We start from the raw sequence: 20095 nt of genomic DNA on the forward strand, positions 1-20095 counted from the left end.
TGGTAATTTCCTCCCTTCCTCCCTCCACTTTCCCTTTGAAACTCCACTCTCCATCATATGCTCTTTCCCTCTCAATCAGTCTCTCTTTTATTTTGATATCATGATCTTTTCCTCCTATTATGATGGTCTTGTGTAGGTAGTGTCAGGCACTGTGAGGTTATGGATATCCAGGCCATTTTAAGTCTGGAGGAGCATGTTGTAAGGAGTCCTTCCCTTACTTTGGCTCTTATAGTCTTTCTACCACCTCTTCTGCAATGGATCCTCAGCCTTGGAAGGTGAGATAGATATATTGCAGTGCTGAGCACTCCTCTGTCACTTCTTTTCAGCACCATGGTGCCTTCTGAGTTATCCCAAGGTCACTGGAACCTGAAAAGAAAAGCTTCTGTAACCAAAAGTGAGCATAGCATCAATATGGGGGTATGAAAATTAAGAGAAATGCTTACTGTACAGTTTGGTGAGCATAGTATATACATATAGCCAGACAACAGCAGACATTACACCCCTAGGGCTCTTGACTACCCCTGTTGTATAGGTTTTCAGTATCAGAGATGTATTCCCTCCCATGGGGTGGGCTTCTAGTCCAATTAGATAGTGGTTGGTTTCCCTCATAACAAACACATGTTGGCTCATTTGGCCTGGCTAGCTAAATATAAGGCTTGCAGTGTCCACTGTTGAGTATCTCCACTGGTGATTTCTGTCTGTCCCATTGAACTGCATGTAGCATGGCTTTTTCTAGCTTTCTGTCAGCTGATCTACACGGAGGAGGTTTTCAGCTCAGCTCCATCAGGATTTCTCAGTGACCTTGCAGCCCAAGTGTGTAGAGTCTTCAGCAATAGGGTCTTACCATCTACTCCTGGTGAGAAGCCAAGGGCCTTGGTAATGGCCTGTAATGTCTTGGGGGTATCAGTGATCTTCCTGGCCAACAACTCACTGGAAGGTATCCCATCCCTGGCACTGAAAATTGTCTAGTAACATTCTATGGCTTCTAAGTGTTCCATTGTACATAAAAGTAGGTTTCCTTATGAGTTATTTACATCCTTTTAGATTTTGATTAACTCTTCCCTCCACCTTTCCTTTACTCAATCTCTTTCCCTGACCTCACTTAGGCCTTTTCACCCATTAATCTGTTCTTCTACTTACATGTATACAATACCATCTTATTAAGTACCTCCCTCCCTCCCTTTCTATTTCCTTTATGTCCCCTTTCTAGCTTACTGGCATTTGCTATTGAGTTTTATTCCTACTCACATAGAAGTCCAATTATTTATAGCTAGGATCCACATATGAGAGAAAAGATGTGACGTTTGGCTTTCTTGCCTGGGTTGCTTTGAAAGCTTAGACTATTTGATACCTATATGGTCCCAGGCCAAGGAAAAATATGTTAATGATACACGAGTCTCAATTTTTTTTTTTTTTTTTTTTTTTTTTTTTTTTTTGCTGAAGCTGAGCATCATGTCTGTCGGGTTATATCCCAGTGGCATGGACGGGGGCTTGGGAATGAGAACTGGTGAGAAGAGGAGCCAAACTAAACAGGATATGTGACTGCTACTTTCTCACATCTCATTTAGGACATCTTGAGTTGAGTTTCATCTAGATTTGTTTCTTTGTTGGAACATTTGTAAGAAAATATCAAGTTTTGGCTTATTTATTTTTTTGCTTTAACAAAGTGTCTGCCATGATTTAGTAGTTATTGTAAGATAGCAGTGATTAAGGAAATAAAATTCTGAAGCTGGTAGGATTAACTGAGAATTGGTTGAGACTTAAGAGAGATTTTATGTAGTTTTTCTTTTCTTTTCTTTTCTTTAGAATTTCAACAGGAAATGGAAGCAAAGCTGAGTTGTCCAAAAAGGTTAAGGCTTCACCTCAAGCAAGATCCTTGGAATCTTCCCAGCAGTGTCCGGTCTCTTGCTCAGAACATCAGAAAATTTGTTGAAGGTCAGCATAAAAAGCAAAGAACATTGCATGATATTAGCGATAACCATTTAGAAAACCAGTAAAACCAAAAGTCTTGTAATGCCTCATTACTTTTTGCAATGTTTCCTATTCAGGGGAAAATGCAAAGGAATAAAGCAGGTGAAGCGGGAGACAGAAATTAAGGCAAGATTGCCGAACCTTCTGTCCCAGTGATCTAAACATATAGACTGTATCATAGAGAATGTTATGAGGGAATAAAATAAGGCTCATATGCAGACTTATGAAACATGGACTGAGTTCAATAGTTTATAAGTTGAAGAATGATAGGAACAATACTAGAGAATTAACAATATGTACATGAAGCAGGGTTTTATAGAAAGTCTTAAAATTCAACTAAATTGCATCATTTGGTTTTGGTTGCCTTTTCTGGATTGCTTGGTTGTTTATGTGATGCTCTATAGTTGGTGTAACCTGTAAATTAGTGATGTCAAACAGAGACAGTTCTGCTGAGTTTAATTGTATATTGTTCAGGTCATATTTTTAAAAATTTTATTCATTTGTTTGAGAGTGACAGACAGAGAGAGAAAGAGGCAGATATATATAGAGAGAATGGGTGCACCAGGGCCTCCAGCCACTGCAAACGAACTCCAGACACATGTGCCACCTTGTGCTTCTGGCTAATGTGGGTCCTGGAGAATGGAGCCTTGATCTGGGGTCCTCAGGCTTCACAGGCAAGCACTTAATTGCTAAGCCATTTCTCGAGCCCCCATTGTTTGTTTTTTTTTTTTTTTGTTTTGTTTTGTTTTTTGTTGTTGTTAGTTAGTTTTGTTTTTTGAGGAAGGGTCTCCACTAGCCCAGGTTGACCTGGAATTCACTCAGTAGTCTCAGGGTAGCTTTGAACTCACTCTGCTTTCCAAGTGGTAGGGTTAAATTGAGTAGAATCATTTGAGTGTTTCTAAAATGAATATGATGGAAAGCATGAACTGAGAACTCTGATTTTAAAGTTACATAATCCAGCTCTTCCTTTGAGCCTGATAGTTAGCAATGTCTGAAGATTTTTTTTTTTTTAATGAGAAAAAGAATTGAGAGAGAGAGAGGAGAGAAGAGACAGAAAATTGGTATGCCAGGGCTTCCATCCATTACAATAAAACTCCAGACATGTGCACCACCTTGTGCACATGTGTAATCTTGTACCTGTGTCACCTTGTGCATCTGGCTTATGTGGGTTCTGTAGAGTTGAACGTGGGTCCTTAGGCTGTGCAGACAAGTACCGTGACTGCTAACATCTCTCCAGCCCCTGAAGATGTTTTTGAATGTCACACTTGTGTGTTTACAGGTACCTAGTGGGTAGAGGCAAGGGATGCCTTGGAACGCCCTGCAGAGCAGAGGACAAAAAAGATCTATTTGGCCCAGAATGTAGATATTGCCAAGGATGATAAACATGAACAGCATTATCCCACAGTTTATCCCTCAATTGGATGGGGTGAAATAATACTCAGCAGAATTCCAGCATAATCCCAATCATTACAATGTTAGGCTTAAATAAGAAAGGTGATTCTTCACTGATGAAGAAACAGCTCCTTATATCTGATAGAGTCAAATCTAGTCACTTACCTCTTCTGTGTCTCAGCGTCCCTATCTTGCAAATCTTATGCTCTGAGTAACAAGTCTTCTGAATAGGAGTACATTCACCTGTAGCATCTTCAGTACTGGAATCAGTTGAGAGTAGTTTTATAGATGTGAAAGAACACCCCTCCCCCAAAGTAAATTACAACATTTCTGTTACGTGATACCTTGTGATACTTTTTAACATTATACTTAATGAAAAGTCTGAATTAAAACCACCCAACATAATGAATAATAGAAATGCTAAATGTGTTTTTAAAAGCCTTTTTGGAGAATCGATGCTTTCTTGAGAAGGTGTATTTTCTCAGAATAGTTGTCAGGATGACAATATTCCCTGAAATTGTGAGTCTGCGGTTGCTCTTGTCATCTTTGAGATTTTTAAATTTTATTTTGAGAGAGAATGCCTTCAGCTGCTGCAAATGAACTGCAGACACGTGCATCCCTTGTGTGCACGTGCGACATTGTGCACTTGCATCACTGCGTGTGTGGCTGTGTGAGACCTGGAGATTCGAACATGAGTTCTTAGCCTTCGCAGGCAAACACCTTAACTGCTAAACCATCTCTCCAGCCCCGAGATTTTATTGTTAATACTAAAAAATTTGGGGTGAGAATTCTGATTACCAGAATATTAAATGAATCTTTAAAAGATGATTAATTCATAATCACTGCTTCAGTTCTACGGACTAACCCAGGGATGGGTAAGCAGCCATTCCCTGGGGATCTGTGTGTTGTCCGATCCTGTTTTCCATACGTCAGGAACAATGCAGACATCCTTGTTCATGATGTGGTTTAACCTCAAGGAACCTCATCTGTTCAGCACCACTTTGTTTTGTTCCATTTGAACTATTTTTTATTCTGCTTTCCAAATTGTCTCTATGAGGAGTGACTTAGTAGATGCTAAGGATTTGGGTGGCAATTTAACACAATGCCTCCCAACCAGATTTATGGGTTTTATATGTGTAGATGGGATGATCTTATTTCTGGTATTTGAAATGTATACCAAACATGATACCAAATTTCACAATTCCATGGCATTTATTTAAGAAGGATTATTACAGCTGCATTCAAAAATTGCATAATTGTACACTCATCCCCTCACAGTCTGTTGAATTGGGAGTAGGGAGGAGAGAGCAGGGAAGCTGGCCAACTCAGGGGGAGCTGATAAATTTTAAGATGTCACAAAGATGGTAACTGTCTCTTGCTTAATCTTTCCATTTAGTTACGATCTCACATTGTAAGATAAATTAAGACATACTTACTTGATAACCATCACCCCATTAAATTCAAGTTAATTTTACATTTCATGACTTTTCTGGAGGAAATATATGGAAACACCTTTAGTCTAGATAGGACCACAACAGGCCAGAGAAAGGATCCTGTATAAGCCTAGCTTCTTTAGCCAGTAAGGTTGGGTATCTTATAGAGAGAAAGAGGCAGATAGAGAGAGAGAGAGAGAAAATGGGTGCGCCAGGGCCTCCAGCCACTGCAAGCAAACTCCAGACGTGTGCGCCCCCTTGTGCATCTGGCTAATGTGGATCTTGGAGAATTTACCCTTGAACTGGGTTCCTTAGGCTTCACAGGCAAGCGCTTATCTGCTGAGCCATCTCTCCAGACTCCTTGTAAGTTTTAATGTCTTTGAGAGCATTTTCTGGATTCCTTAGTTAATTCGGTCTCTGACTTTGTTGGAAACATGCAAAATCCTGACTACCTACAAGGAATTCTCTAAGCTTTAAAATTCAGTTTATTCAAGTGAACTATTTACCAGTTGGAATCAGAGGGAAACAAGGCAATGAGTCTGAAGCTAGTACACATTTGACAACTATCTGTGATTGACCCTGTGTTGTATGGAGTGGAAAGAAGTATGTGTGTTTATATGTTAATAAACCATGCTCATTTTGATTATGGTTAAACCATGGAAATACATACACACATAAATGTATGTATATTCAATTTTTATGTTTAAATGACAGCAACAAAATTTTTATAGTTTATTGACGCATACTACAACATGCACTTTAAAAAACAGACCAACGCAGCTAAGGACGACCTTCTGATTTGAATGGGGTTCATTATGCTCATATAATTTAGAACTCGATGACATTTTAGGGCCTCAAGTAATAGATTGTAAGTATCTAAGCAGATGGGCATGTCAAGTAAATATATTTTTATTACCTCTAATTTAATAAGATCCTGCTAATTTTTGTTACCAAGTCAAAATTTGATGTTTATGGCAGAAGCAGAGTGAAAATTAACTGGTGTGCTCTCTTTCTATTACAGAAGTAAAGTGCAGGATACTTCTGGCTCTTTTGGAATATTCAGGTAATGGTTGCATTATTTTTACTACTTGAAGCAATATGTCCCAGGATCTTGTAATTCTTATAATAGGAGGGAATGCCTTCATTCCTTTACAAAAAAAAAAAAAAAAAAAAGTACATGGAAATATGACTCTTGCTTTCTCTTAAAGCCTTGGAAAGGTTTTTTAAGTACTTGGGTAATTTATATTAAAACACAAAAACATATGCTTATTTTTGATTATGAGTGAAATGTGAAAATATGCATAAACATGTTTCAGTTATTAAAAAGGAAACTGATAAAGCTGAGCATGGTAGCACATGCATGTCTCAACCTCTAGAGCAGCTAGGACTAAAGTCACAAGCCATTGCACTTGGTATGTAACTCTTCTTTCCAAGACAAGATTCTCAAAATTACGGTTAAAAATGAATCAATAAGCAAGACAGTTTTTCTGTTGCTTAGTTTGGCTTTGCCATAATTAAGCAACGTTTTGCCTTGTTTTTTGACTAATTATAATAGGCAAAATATTTTACTTTCTGGGACTGTGCTAATAATGACACATTTCCTAAACCTCATTTTTATGACTTTCATTGGGTTCTCAGAACCATTTTGGGGACTAATACTATATCCGCAATTTTAAAGGTGGACAAAATGATATTCTGGTAGATTAATAATAGCTAGAGACTAGAATTCATTCAAGTCATATTTCCGAGCATCATGAAAATTAGGGAGGATTAGGTTTTACTGAGTAGATGAATTAAAATAGTAGATGGCATGGCATTTATGAAACTCAGGCTTAGTTTTGCTATCCCACAAGTGATCCTAGAGTACACAGCATTATTTTTAATATTAACAGTGTCATTTTAGAAGACTATTTTGTTGTTTATCTGTGTTTGTTTTTTTATTTATTTTTATTTTTTATGTCAGATAATTCCTGTCAATAGTTAATATCTGTCTAGATACCATGTCATTCTTTTTTGAACACCTAGCAAATTATAGAACTTGAACTTTTAAATGGCTGAGTTTAAGAGTTAATTGTTAAATAGTTGTAAAAAGTGAGGTTACTGTGTTCTTAGATAATGAAATGAAGCTTAAGGCTGTGATAGGAGCTAAAACCTTTTTTGTTGCAATATATTCTCAATAAAAGGCAATTCTTTTTTTTTGTGGGAGGGGTGTGGGAGAAATCCAACACTTTATTGTAATAGGGAAGAGGGAGAAGAGTACAGAGAGAAAAAGACAGAAAGAGATAGGGAGAGGGAAACAGTGGGGGAGAGGGAAGGAGAAAGAATGAGAGGGAGAGAGGCATCAAGAGGAATTGATATGGGCTGGAGAGATGGCTTAGCGGTTAAGCGCTTGCCTGTGAAGCCTAAGGACCCCGGTTCAAGGCTCGGTTCCCCAGGTCCCACGTTAGCCAGATGCACAAGGGGGCGCACGCGTCTGGAGTTCGTTTGCAGAGGCTGGAGGCCCTGGCGCGCCCATTCTCTCTCTCTCTCTCTATCTGTCTTTCTCTCTGTGTCTGTCGCTCTCAAATAAATAAATAAATAATTTTTTTTTTTTTTAAAAAAAGAGGAATTGACATAAGGAGGGAGAGAGAAGGAATATAAAGGGGAAAGGGGGCAGGGTGCACGCACCTGCAAAAATTTATACTCTACAGAATTAATTAGCAAGCTGTCACAAAGTACATTCTTTTTTTTTTTTTCTTCCTGAAGCTGCAATCAGCTATAATCTTGGTGAAGATTTTGTTTGTTTGTTTTTGATAAAAATAAGGAATGAGAAGAACTTTGGTAAAGATGGGCCTAGGGGATTTTGAATAACTGCATAGTTGAAAGGAAAAATAGAACCCAACTATTTATTTTTGCCAGGGCTCAACAGATTTTGGTTCATTTCTTTATCACATTGTTCCTTCTCCACTCAGTAATACAACTAAGCACCCATTCAGTGTCAAAATGCTAGGATCTAAGAAACAGGAATCACAATGAGCATTCTAGATTTCACTTTGTTAATATGTGCTTAACTGTTGCATTTTAAATTTTTATTTATCTTTATTATAGACCTAAAAAATAAGAATAGATCACATCTTACATATAGGTATCCTGTATTTAAGATCACGATTTATCTTCTTGCAGCACTGGGAGCTGACCTCAAGCCTTGTTCATGCTAAGCAAGCACTCTATCTTTGAGCTACATACCCAACCCAAGGTCACATGGTTTAAAATAGATAATTTAATCACATTATTTGCCTCTAAAGCCTATGAGCCTTACTCATGATATACATACACCGTTTCCTATGGCCTTAATGTATTGACCTTAGGGAACCCAAGCAGATAAACAGATTCTCACAATTATATTATCTATGTGAGAGGGGGATGTCCCAGTTCTATAGTGACAGAGGAAGTTTGCTGTACTCTCTGGAAGAAAGAAAACTATTCACAAGGGAAGATAGAATATTTTAATAGTTCAAACAGGCCCAGTAGTTCAGTGAATTGACCGTTAAAGAATGAGTTAAAGTTAGAAGTAGAGTGGAAGGGATAGTCTGCTGACCAGGGGAACCCAGAAGCAATCCTAAGGGCATCTAAGGTTTGAGGGATGCTGACGTTGGGGCAGTGCACAGAGGAGGCTTCTGCATGCTGTACATCGCTCTTCACTGTGCTCTCACAGGGACATTCTTGCCAGACTGTGAGATGAATGCTAGGGAAGTAACAGCCCTTGGTTGAGAAGCTGTAAGTATCAGTGGGGGATATGTGATCAGGACCCTTTGTTGTCACTGAGCTTTCTGACTTTGAAACGATAACTTGTTAAAAGTCTTTTGAAAAGCTTTTAGCATACAATATGTATTACGTTTATTTTGAAGTCTACACAAACAAGTCCTCTGTTCTCTGGTGAAAAAATCAAGGTGGCAACAGAATATTTCCTCATGAAACAGTAATCATTTATCAAATGTTTAATGTTCAAAACTATACTCCTTTAAAGTTGAAGTGACCCCAGGATCCGGGGCATCTTGCATATCTACCTCTTTCACTTTATTGTGAGCAAAGACATGGCCATGCTCCAACATGAACTGCTATATACATCTAGTAATTTATGTAAGGTTTAATATCTATGTTATATTCAAAGCTAGTTAATTAACAAGTGCAACTTTGGCAGTTAGCATTTCTCGATATGAAACTTAATCAATGTTAATTTTGTCTAATTCTGATTTAAGAGAGAAGTTGAATGAAAATCTCAGTCTGACTTCATGCATACAGAATATAATTGCAGAGAGTAGATTAGATGTCTAAATATTTTTGGGAGTGGTAAAGGTTTTGAAAATTTCCTTCCAAAAGCAATGTGGAGGAGATTATTTCTAACAGCAGCAAAGTGGCTAACCCTTATGAAGCACACTGCTACTGACAACAAAATCAACACCTTCTTACCAGAGGCCTCTTGACATCAGAAATTTATTTTAAACATGATTTTATCAAGTTATTCTCAGGGACAGGTGGGAACATTCCTAGGAAAGCTACTGAAGTACCTTCACAAGCTCACCCAGGTAATTTATTTTCTCTAAGACAACTGAAAAGCAAAGCATGAATGTCAAAGGAATGGTGCTTGGGAGGTGGCTTGGCTCATAAAGGAGCTTGCATACAAAGCTTGACAACCCAAGCTCAATTCTTCCCAGCACCAGCATCAAGGCCTTGAATCCAAGGCGAAGTTCCTGGCAGGTTAGAGTGGCATTCTAGGCAGCAGCAAAAGAGATCCTGTCTCTAAGAAGGGGGAAAGAGTGCAGACTCCTGAAGGTTGTCCTCTGAGCTACACACACACACACACACACACACACACACCAATCAGTCAATCAATCAAAAAATGCCAAAGGAGCAGATAGGGCCTGTACTAATTAGGGTTCTTTAGAGAAACAGAAATGATAGAATGAATTATAATAAAAGGGGATTTATTGGATTACCTTATGGCAGTCCAACAGCAGCAGTTTGTAGACCTGAGTCAAGGAACCCGGTAGCTGCTCAGTCCATGAGGCTGGATGCCTCCGCAGTCCCAATTCATCACTGAAGGCCTCAATGTGGAATGCAGCAAGCAGCACCAGCAGCTGGGGGGGGGGGGGGATACTTTCCTTCACAGAGCTTCCATAGATAAAGCCCCCCCTCCCTCTGAGGGGCTCCCACTCTGGGGGAAGGACTATCTCTTTTAGTTAATCCTTCCTGGAAGCAACCTTAGAGACCCACTTATGAGGAATGTCTGTGGATTCCTAAACAGATCAGGTTGACACAAAACTTAACCGTCACAGGGCCATTTTCAATTAGTTTCTCTTAAACCTTCATAATCTGGCTGCATATTTGAGTTAACAACCTCTGTGAATTAACCTCTTAAATCAAATTAAGTCCTCAGATTTTGAGCAGCCAGAGAATGTTCATGTATTTTCATGTTTGTGAGGGGCTCTGGTTTTTTATTTTCATTCACTCAGTCAGTAAACATTTATCAAATGCTTACTCATTGTTAGAATTTGCAAGCACCCAAATGCGTGCTTTGCTTTTGTCAATGGAGAATTGGTTAAAGTTTACTCTAGCTTTCATGTTGTATACTTACCTGTAAAACGTTCTTTTATGTCTAGTAGCATGGGGAAGATGGTATAGAATGATTAAGGGAAATGTGTAACACATGTTGGTTAATTAGTAAGTTGAACCATTAGGAATTACTGTATTCAACTATTTAGACCTACAAAAGCAGAATGCTCATATAGCTTAATATAGTAAAGGACTACTTTCAATAAAAAATTAATATTTTATAATATTTAATATATTGCATAATGAAGTTATCCAGGGTTGATGTTTCTATAAGTGGAAGTAACACACTGTAATTACATTACATGAAAACATGCTTTTCATGATTATTAAAAGCACGTGTTCAGTGTTCTTGGCAAACATCTTAAAAATTATGCCTCTGCCAATAAAACAACTTAATGCATCTTTTTCCATGTCTTACACTAATATTGGTAATCTGTATATATCCTGGAAGGTTATTTAAGCCCTCAAAATATTCAGTTCAGTTTTTGGAGATTATTTTTCCCTGTGTTTTTCAAGTACACATGATGTTTTTCAGGGTGCAGAAGGTGTGGTCTGGTTCCTATGTCAGTTGTGGAGTTTGCATTATGCCTCCATAGGAAGTAAACCCTGGGTGTTTACTCATCTAGAAAAAACTCTGGCTTGGGAGTGGCAGCGCGCAGGGTAAACCTATCTTTAAAGTTAGTTAACCAAAAGTCCAATCAGGTGTAGGATTAATACTTTTAGTAAACATAAAAAAATAATTTATGGCAAAACTATAAAAATTCAGTACTTATGTTAATGAACTATAGGAATTCACAATCCTATAAATTTGGACATATTTGCTCTTCATTAAATTGAGCAACTCAATTTATGAAATGCAGATTTGCTTATTACAAACAATTGCATGGCAAATATTCTTTCCGCATGTACATTAATATTTGGGTATGTTTGAAAGATGGTTATTTTTAATATCTATAATATTATCTCATTTCCCAACACAAATTTAAGAATTGGACTTTCAGTCTTTACAGCAAATTTAAGTTTTGTGCCATCAGGTAAAAACCATATAAATAAACAAAGCCTTATGTTTTATAAAACAATTTCATGGTTACAGAATAGATTTGCAGCATAAATTAAGGAGAATTATTTTAATATTGCTCACATTTCACAGTGCTTAATGACTGATGAAAGCATATGTGGTAGATAGAATGTGGGAATGCAGAATTGAAGCACAAATGCACATTTTCCACTTGGCTTGGGTTTGGTGAGAAGATGAAATACCAATGATGGTAAGTGCTTAATAATTGGTTTTCACCCTCTGAAACCTTTCTGAAAGCAGCCTTGTGTTCTCTTCAATCACAGACAGTGAAACACAGCTCCGGAGAGACATGGTTTTCTGCCAAAGTCTCGTGGCCACTGTCTGTGCCTTTTCCGAGCAGCTCATGGCGGCCTTAAACCAGATGTTTGACAACAGCAAGGAAAATGAGATGGAAACTTGGGAAGCCAGCCGAAGGTGGCTGGACCAGATAGCTAATGCAGGTGTCCTTTTCCACTTTCAGTCTCTTCTGTCACCAAACTTGGTAAGGAGTTCCATAACTCTTGCTGTCTATGTCAGCTATAATACGCGTTGCTTTGTGTTCCTAAATATGACTGAATGGTGGGACATTTCCCCTCATTACTTCCTTTATTATTTTAGAATCATCATTCAGCCACTTTAAAAGGAGCTAGTTTTCCATGGTCATTCTGGTTTAACAAATAGGTACAACATATTATTTCTTCTTACCTGATTTAAATTTTTTATTTATTTTTGTTTATTTATTTGAGAGAGAGAGTGAGAGAGAGAATGGGTGCACCAGGGTCTCCAGCCACTGTGAATGAACTCCAGATGCATGCACCACCTTGTGCATCTGCTTACTTGGGTCCCGAGGAATTGAACCTGTGCCCTTTGGCTTTGCAGGCAAGCACTTTAACTGCTAAACCATCCCTCCAGCCCTTCTTTCCTGATTTTTATCTCTTCTCTAGTGTTGCTCAAAGCTAGGAAAACCTCATGTGTTAGCACATCTTGGATCTCTGAGCACTAAGTGGGAAAGCTCATCAGAAAAGTAGGTTTTCCATATCTTGTTCTCCCTCACCTCAGTGCACACGTAGCAACACCCATGACCCTGAGCTCCCACTGAGGTTCATGATTACAGTGAGCTTCACATACAAGCCACTGGGTGACATGTGTTTAAAACTTGCCTGTGCTAAATAATTTTATTTCTGTCCTTTGTCTGGATGTTTGTCCTATTGAGTGTAAAAACAATGTATTATTAAGTTCAGCAGAATATGACAAGTAATGAGCCTACAGTGAATTTGGAGAAAGTATTTTAAAAGATTTGGAAAATAAAACCTTTTTTTTTTACGTTCTGTAGTTGGCAGTTTTTATAGTCTCTGAAGTCATGAATATCCACCTTTACCTGCATATTCCAGATGCTTATTAACTGGAATTATTACTTTAAACATAAGTGCCTATTTCATCTGCTGAAGTATGTTTAGAAAATATAGTTACTACATAACATAGTTTTTACACAAATTTGTATGAGTTTTTATGTCCAGCTAGTGTTTTTCTTCGTGATGTTGAGGTTCAGGAAGTGATTATTATTATTATGTTATGCTTCCACAGAAAATTCTGGAAATATAGATGCAGATGGATGATCAGTGTCTTTCTTGGTTAATTTGAAATGAGACATTTTTTGGGAAAATGTTTAAAAACACAACACAAATTAGTCAATGATAACCAACATATTGTTACCATCTATGGTTTTGGGCTTTGTTTTCTTTGCTGATTAAAGATTTAAAAGGCAGGAAAGGGTTGAAAATAGCAAAATTTATTTTAAAGTAAAACATAAAGAGAGCAGAGAGAACAGACTCCTCATGGAGGAGGGGACTCCAAAACTGGACATTCACTCGTCCAGTGGGAGCCAGGCTTTTATGGGATGAGAGAAACCCTCCTGTCTGGAGTCCATGTTAGGTCAGCTTAAATACAGACGAAGATGCTGGTTGGTCTATGATGTGTCCAGCACTGTGCAGGTCTCAGAACACTCATGAAGTGAGCCTGTGAGTGGGAAAATTGACATATGCAGAAAAGAAGTGAGACATGAGCCACTCTCACTGCCATCTTTGGTCACGATCTTGGAGCACTATTGAACATAGCAACTTACCAAAGGTTCTTTTTCCCTGTATGTCTGCCTAGCAAAGGAAACGGTGTTGCTCCTGTATAGTGCCTTATTTCCCTGCTCAGAAGCCACCCTAAGTGGTGGTGGTAGTGTTAACGACTGCTCTTACCTCTTCGTACTTGAGGCAGAAACACCTTAGGTTTGAGCCAGCTTCTGTCTGAAGAGCAGCTTAAGGGCCTCCTGAGGTCCACATGTGTAGTCGGGGCCTTTAGCTTTTTGCTATGGAAAGTGAGGGGGTTTTGGAGGAGTCTACGTCTGGAGGCAAGTGTGATGTATCCATGAGTCTCATTCTGCCACTTGTGCTGTCATAGGAGCGTATAAAATAACAGGATGTAGTCCTTCCCAGAGAGAGTGAGCAAAGCCTTTGTTAGGAAATAGGTCTTAACCCAAACCACATCTCTGGGCAATCCACTAAGCCCTGAGCACACAGTAGAACTTTTGGACTGGTGAATACATGAGTGAGATTTGTTTTCTGTTCTGTTCTCCATCCTGTAAAGTTTCCATTGTCTAGTCAGGAGCTGCTGTACTTTAAACTTAATTTTTCTTGAATTTTCAAAGGATAAGAGAAACTGTTTGGAAATTAGATAACTAATAAGTGGCATATGCCTAGAATATATAAAGAATCTTTAAGCTTTCATAGCAAAAGCTGACCAAATTTAAAAGTAGGCAAAGGATGATGATCAATATTTCTCAAGGAAAGATGTAACAGTGGCTAATAAGCACATGAAAGATAGTCAATATCAGTAGCTGTCATGGAAATGCAACTCAGACTAGAAAAAGCCCACATCACAGCCAGCATGGATGACTGTCATCCAAAAGATGTGTAACAACAAGCGTTGGTGAGGAGGTGTAGAAATCATAATTCTCAGAAATGAGTCAAGGGACTGTTATACAGTACAACCATTTTGTAAAAGAGCTTGGAAGTTATTCAAAATATTAAACATATTTCCATATTAATTAGAAATTCTGTTCCTTACGTATAACCAAGAGAAGCCCAATTTTATATTTTCATAAAAGCTTTTGCACAAAATATTCCTAGCAAGGTGATTCATCATAGCTAATATCTACATGCAGCCCAAATACCTATCAACTGATGACTGGTTACATAGAATGTAATAAATACAGAGATAGAAATGATGTGTTGCTATATACGAGAACATATCTGAATCTTAGAAACACTGTGCTCAGGAAATTTTCCTGGCCTAAAAGACCACAGACTATTTGATTTCATTATCATCAATGCTGAATACATAAAATTTAGAATCTGAAAGTGGCCACTGTTTCCTTAGGGCTGAGATGATAGGAAGGGCATGCTAATCACTGGTAAATTCTGTCGTACAGGGGTGTTGTAGTCAGCCGCACAGTGCTGGGATGAACATCCAATCATACACAGTTTAGGGGAGGCAGAGATATGCTTTAAGCTTACAGATCCGGGGAAAGTTCCAGTAGTGGTGAAAGTAGCTGGCTCGTATTCATAGAGTGAAGCAGAGAGAAGCATGCAAACAGCCAGCAAACACCAAAAGCAGCAAGCAAGCAAGCACAGCCAGAGTTCAAAACTGCTCTTCACACACCTTTGGGCTAGGATGAAGATCTGCCCCCAAACACACCTTCAGGCTGGACTCAGATCTGCCTCCAGTGACACGACCCCTTGTGGTAGAAATCTGCGCGCTAGGGACTCAAGCAGGAAGTCTACAGGGCCAAATATTCAGACTACCACAAGGGGGGGACTGATAAAAAAATATGCTAAATTAAATGATTAAAGGATGTAGCTAGCTTCCCAGGTCTGTGAATCCTCTCAAGACACTGCATTGTACATTGCAAAAGGCTGACTCATGTGAACTACATCTCAGTGAAACAGTTCTTTACAAAGAAAAAGAAGCCCGGCCTTATGAAATCTTTAAATTTATTTCAACAATTTATTCCTTTTACACCCTTTCTACTTTGTTGCTAGAAAAAAGAAAAGACCAAAGAAGTCTCTGTATCCACATATTAAAACCCACCTAGGAAGATGTCTCCTGGAAGCTGTGCTCTCCAGGGCTTGTGTGTCTGTGAGTTCCTAGCCCCACGAATTGTTGCTTGGGATCACTTTGGTCACACCTCAAACACACACACACACACACACACACACACACACACACACACACGCACACACACATGCACACACGCACACACGTCTGACTTGCACTGCACTGTGTACTCAGAGGCCAGGCTGTTGGGCACATCTCCTAACTGTGCTCCTCACCATCAGAAAACATGCTGCTGCATGTGCCACCTTGTGTATCTGGCTCAATGTGGCTAGTACAGAGGCGAACCTGAGTCCTTGGGAGTTTTTAGGCTAGCGCCTTAACTGCTGAGTCATCTCTCCAGCTCCATTTTGTTCACAAAATCTTTTACCACCTCCTTCCCACTACTCATGGTGCCCCATAGTATAGCACAAGATTAGAGCCACTGCCAAAGTGTTGTGTGATACGTTTTGTATTTGCGTAAAGGATAATCCATATTATTAAGGAAGCTCATGTTATCCTGAAGAGATTAGTCATGTATGGTGAGGTTAACTGTGCTTTCCTTATGAGATTAGTAAATATTCTGTAGAGCAGGCTTTAGCTGCTAAGAGGAAAGACAGGAACTAGTACCAGAAAGATAGTATTGCTGAGATGAATGTTGACTTTGTTACCATGTCTAGAAAATTGCGTGTCAGGAAAACGAATAAATTGTTGAAACAAATTGGATTCTATATTCACAAAATTCTAGACTAAGGCCCCATAAAGACAGCTGAAGTGAAAATAATTCTTGTTCCTAACCTCTTTGGACGACAAATATATTCATACATGGAAACTGCTTTTATCACAGTTCTAACAAATACCAAATTAAACAGTGAATAAATTGTCTTATTGTGAAATAGGATGGCTGTAACTTCATGTGGCTTTAAACTAAAATAAGATCTTTGCTAATTTTTTTTGCTTTTCACTTGTTACTTATTTAGGTGGTAGGCCAAACATCATGGTTCTGGTATATTTGGAAATGCAATCAATATGATTGTAGTCTAGCTACAAAATAGGCTTAAAATTGTGTGTATTACCATTTAAGCAATAGGAAAGGGGGAATTATAAAACTGTGTAAAGAATGTGGAGCTGTGTGGGACTTCCTAATTCCATTTTAGGTAGGAAATCCTTAAGGATGTACTGACAGTATTGTATGTGAAATAAAGCATAGGCAAAGCTCTCTTCATCTACATTATGCCATGCTTCTTCCATCACATTAGGTCATGCTTTGCTACATACTGTTTTTCTCCCATGTAGACTGATGAGCAAGCCATGCTCGAAGATACCCTGGTTGCACTATTTGATTTGGAAAAGGTTTCCTTTTATTTTAAACCATCAGAAGAGGAACCATTGGTTGCAAGTGAGTCACTATGTGTTTACAGATCATCTTTGCCGTAAGATAATAACATGGCATACATTTGATGTTAGTATCTTTTATATGTAATTCTGTGAATTGAGTGATTGATAAACATTCCTATGAAGAAGAAGCTTTTCAATATTTATCCTGATAAAGGCAGCATTTTAAAGTACTATATGGAGTACCTACCTTTGGTTTCAAGTCCCTGTTTTTAGGTTTCTCCAAGTTATCAATCCCTTGTTTTAACATTGTTATAATTTTCTATCAGTCAAAGAGTCTTCAGTGAGGTTTTTTTTGGCCATTTTTATTTTCCTCCTGTTTTTCATGAGTATGTGGATCCTTTGTGTTGTAGTTCATGTGAGTGTCTTCAGGAATAGGAGAGGCTCTATTTTACCATCCCAACTTCTATATATATTTTTTTTTCAATAAATGCTATCTTAATTGTTGCTTTCATTAGATCATGATATTCACTCCTTAATTTCTCCATCAAATCCTTTTTAAATGCTTAAAATCTTGCCAACACTATCCTAGGTGTCTGCTTCAAAGAACTAAACTGACTGGAATGTGTCTTGTATTGACAGGAGAGAAACAAGGAGCCAGACAGACTAACAAGTTAATTTGATACTAAGTAAAAGTGATCAGAAGAGAGAAGAAAGAATAAAGAGGCATATGAAAACTTGCCAATAACAGGGCAGGGAGGGAAGCTACCCTAGAGATCAGGGTCATTGAATGGGTCAAGGGGGTGAATCACACAGATTTTTAAAGATGGTTGTCTCAGATTCCTTTAGCTCCTAGATGGGACCATGTGTTGCGTGCTCTCAGGATAGCAAGCCAGGCTGTGTGGCTGTGGTTAGGTGAATGAGAAAAAATGTGAGAGAGCAAAGAGGAGGTCAGTCCATTAGACTATGTGGTCCATAGAGAGTGCTACTCTTTCCTAAGCAGGCTGTTGGGCAGAGGACCAACATGATGTGGTTTACATAACAAAAGGCTGTCCCCAGGTGCTAGGTTACTAGACCATTTTGGGGATAAGAACAGAAGCCCAGAGTGCCATTAGGAAAGGGGCTAACTAACTCAAATGAGAGATCACAGTGACCTGGACTTTTGGAGAGCTGCAGGATGATAAAACAGAAAATGCCAAAACTGTTTATATTATTTTTTAAAGGTCAAGAGGATAGAATGGTATTGAATTTTCATTGTCACTAATGAATAAGAAAGAGCAAGAACATGAAGTTCAATTGAAAATACAGGTTATTTTCAAGAAAGAGTTTTATTTTCTGGTAGTGGGTATTATTTGACCTAGATAATATTCAGACAAATGTGGTCGGCTATGTATATTTATAAAATAGGATATATGTTCATGTACTTGAAGAATGTAGGCACAGTTTGAAGAATGCAGAGGAAACTAGTATGTAATATAACCAAACAGTCGTTCCTTACAGTATAGCATGAAAATCTCTATGCTCACTTGAATTTTGCTCTCTGTGGTTCCATTATGACACTTGGGAATGGTTTGTAAAATAAATAGGAGAACAAGTATAAGGTTGATACAGTATTTGTGTTTTTCATATTCACTATTAATATTTATAGTGACATAACACATACTCAATATTAAAGATAACTGTGATCATGAAAATACTGTTAGTATTTAAACTTAGCCATGCTGGTCACAAATATAGCATCGTGATATATATTGGGCAACACTTAGAAGCATAGCCTAGACTTAGATAATTCTCTAAAAAAGGACCAGTTTCAACACTTCATAACTAGACATTCTAAGAAAATTAAAAAAATATGACATGAATGGGGCTATTATGCAGTGTTGTTAAGGTGTTTATGAAGGCTAGAGATTCTTTATTCATGACAGGGATTGTCTTTTACACGGAGCAGAGCAGTCAGGTTGGATGATAGATTCTGCGTCGCTAGATGTTGACTAGTGGGCTGCATGCCTATGGGAGAGGGCACAGTGCAGAAGGGAGAAAGCCTCAAATGGAAGCAGACTGTAGGCTTTGACCTTGAACCTGAGCTCAAACCCCAGCCCTATTCTCATTCAACATTCCAACATTAACTTCTCGTAACTCACAGTTGAGGAGTTTAAGAAGTATTTGAAATCCTCAAGTCTCATATGTGGCACACAGTGTTCAGTGTTTGAACTTGTCCCCTTTCTCTGTCTTAAAAGCTATGTCTGTATTATTATCACCAACAGTCTTACTTTTGTATTGGAGAACAGTAACATTCTGAAGAATGATGACATGCCAAACACACAGAATTTAAGTGTCTGGATTGAAAGAGAAATGAACTAGCTTAACCAGGAGATTATATAGAACTAAGTTTATTTTGTATGAAGTGTGAACTTTTTGGAGAATAATATGACAGCAAGTTTTCTCCTTTCAACTTTCTAAAAAATATTTTATTTATTTATTTATTTTAGCAAGAGAGAAGGAGAGAGAGGGAGAGAGAGAGAGAGAGAAAGAGAGAGGGAATTGGTGCACCAGGGCCTCCAGCCACTGCACATGAACTCTAGACACATGCACCTGACTTTACGTGGGTACTGGTGAATTGAACCTGGGCCCCTTAGCTTTGCAGGCAAGTACCTGAGCTGCTAAGCCATCTCTCCAGCCCTCCTTTTTAAATTTTATAGTAATAAATGATTAGGAAAATAAATACTTCTAAACCTCACAACCCCTTATGAGTCAAGTGTGTGTCTGAGGCTGTGGCTGCCAAAATGAGTGATATAGACATGGTCCCTGTCTTTTTGGTGCTCACTGCCTATGTGAGCGACAGTAATGGGTCAGCTATAAAGATGGGTCTGTGATGAGTCCTAGGCAAAATAGGCATACACATAAAGAAAAAGGGTGAGGTGGCCCTTTAATAGTGTGACCAGGGAAGACACCTACCAGTAGTAGCTCTCAAACTGACATTTGGAGGACAAAAAGTACCCCACCCTGCAAAGGGTTTTTAAAAAAGGGCAATCACTAACAATGCTCAACTCAAACCCATTGGCCTGGTGCTGTGTCTGCAGGATGGGACGGACCTGCCAGGCTTCTGCCTCGGGTCAGTCTCTCCACAGGCCCTCCCCTCACTCAGGGACGGAGCTGAGGCTTTTGATCATTTACA

General features: G+C 38.6%; 1 protein-coding gene across 2 annotated transcripts in view; it reads left to right on the forward strand.

Moving 5' to 3' along the window:
* The window catches only part of Prex2 (phosphatidylinositol-3,4,5-trisphosphate dependent Rac exchange factor 2), a 318249-nt gene that overhangs the window by 202997 nt on the left and 95157 nt on the right, over positions 1-20095 (forward strand). For both annotated transcript variants that reach the window (XM_045143485.1, XM_045143486.1), the window contains 4 exons: positions 1807-1935; positions 5818-5859; positions 11730-11947; positions 16882-16984. In XM_045143485.1, coding sequence (XP_044999420.1) covers positions 1807-1935; positions 5818-5859; positions 11730-11947; positions 16882-16984 — 492 coding nt within the window. The remainder of the gene's footprint in view (positions 1-1806; positions 1936-5817; positions 5860-11729; positions 11948-16881; positions 16985-20095) is intronic.

Source organism: Jaculus jaculus, chromosome 2 (assembly GCF_020740685.1).
Source record: "Jaculus jaculus isolate mJacJac1 chromosome 2, mJacJac1.mat.Y.cur, whole genome shotgun sequence".
Taxonomy (NCBI): Eukaryota; Metazoa; Chordata; class Mammalia; order Rodentia; family Dipodidae; genus Jaculus; species Jaculus jaculus.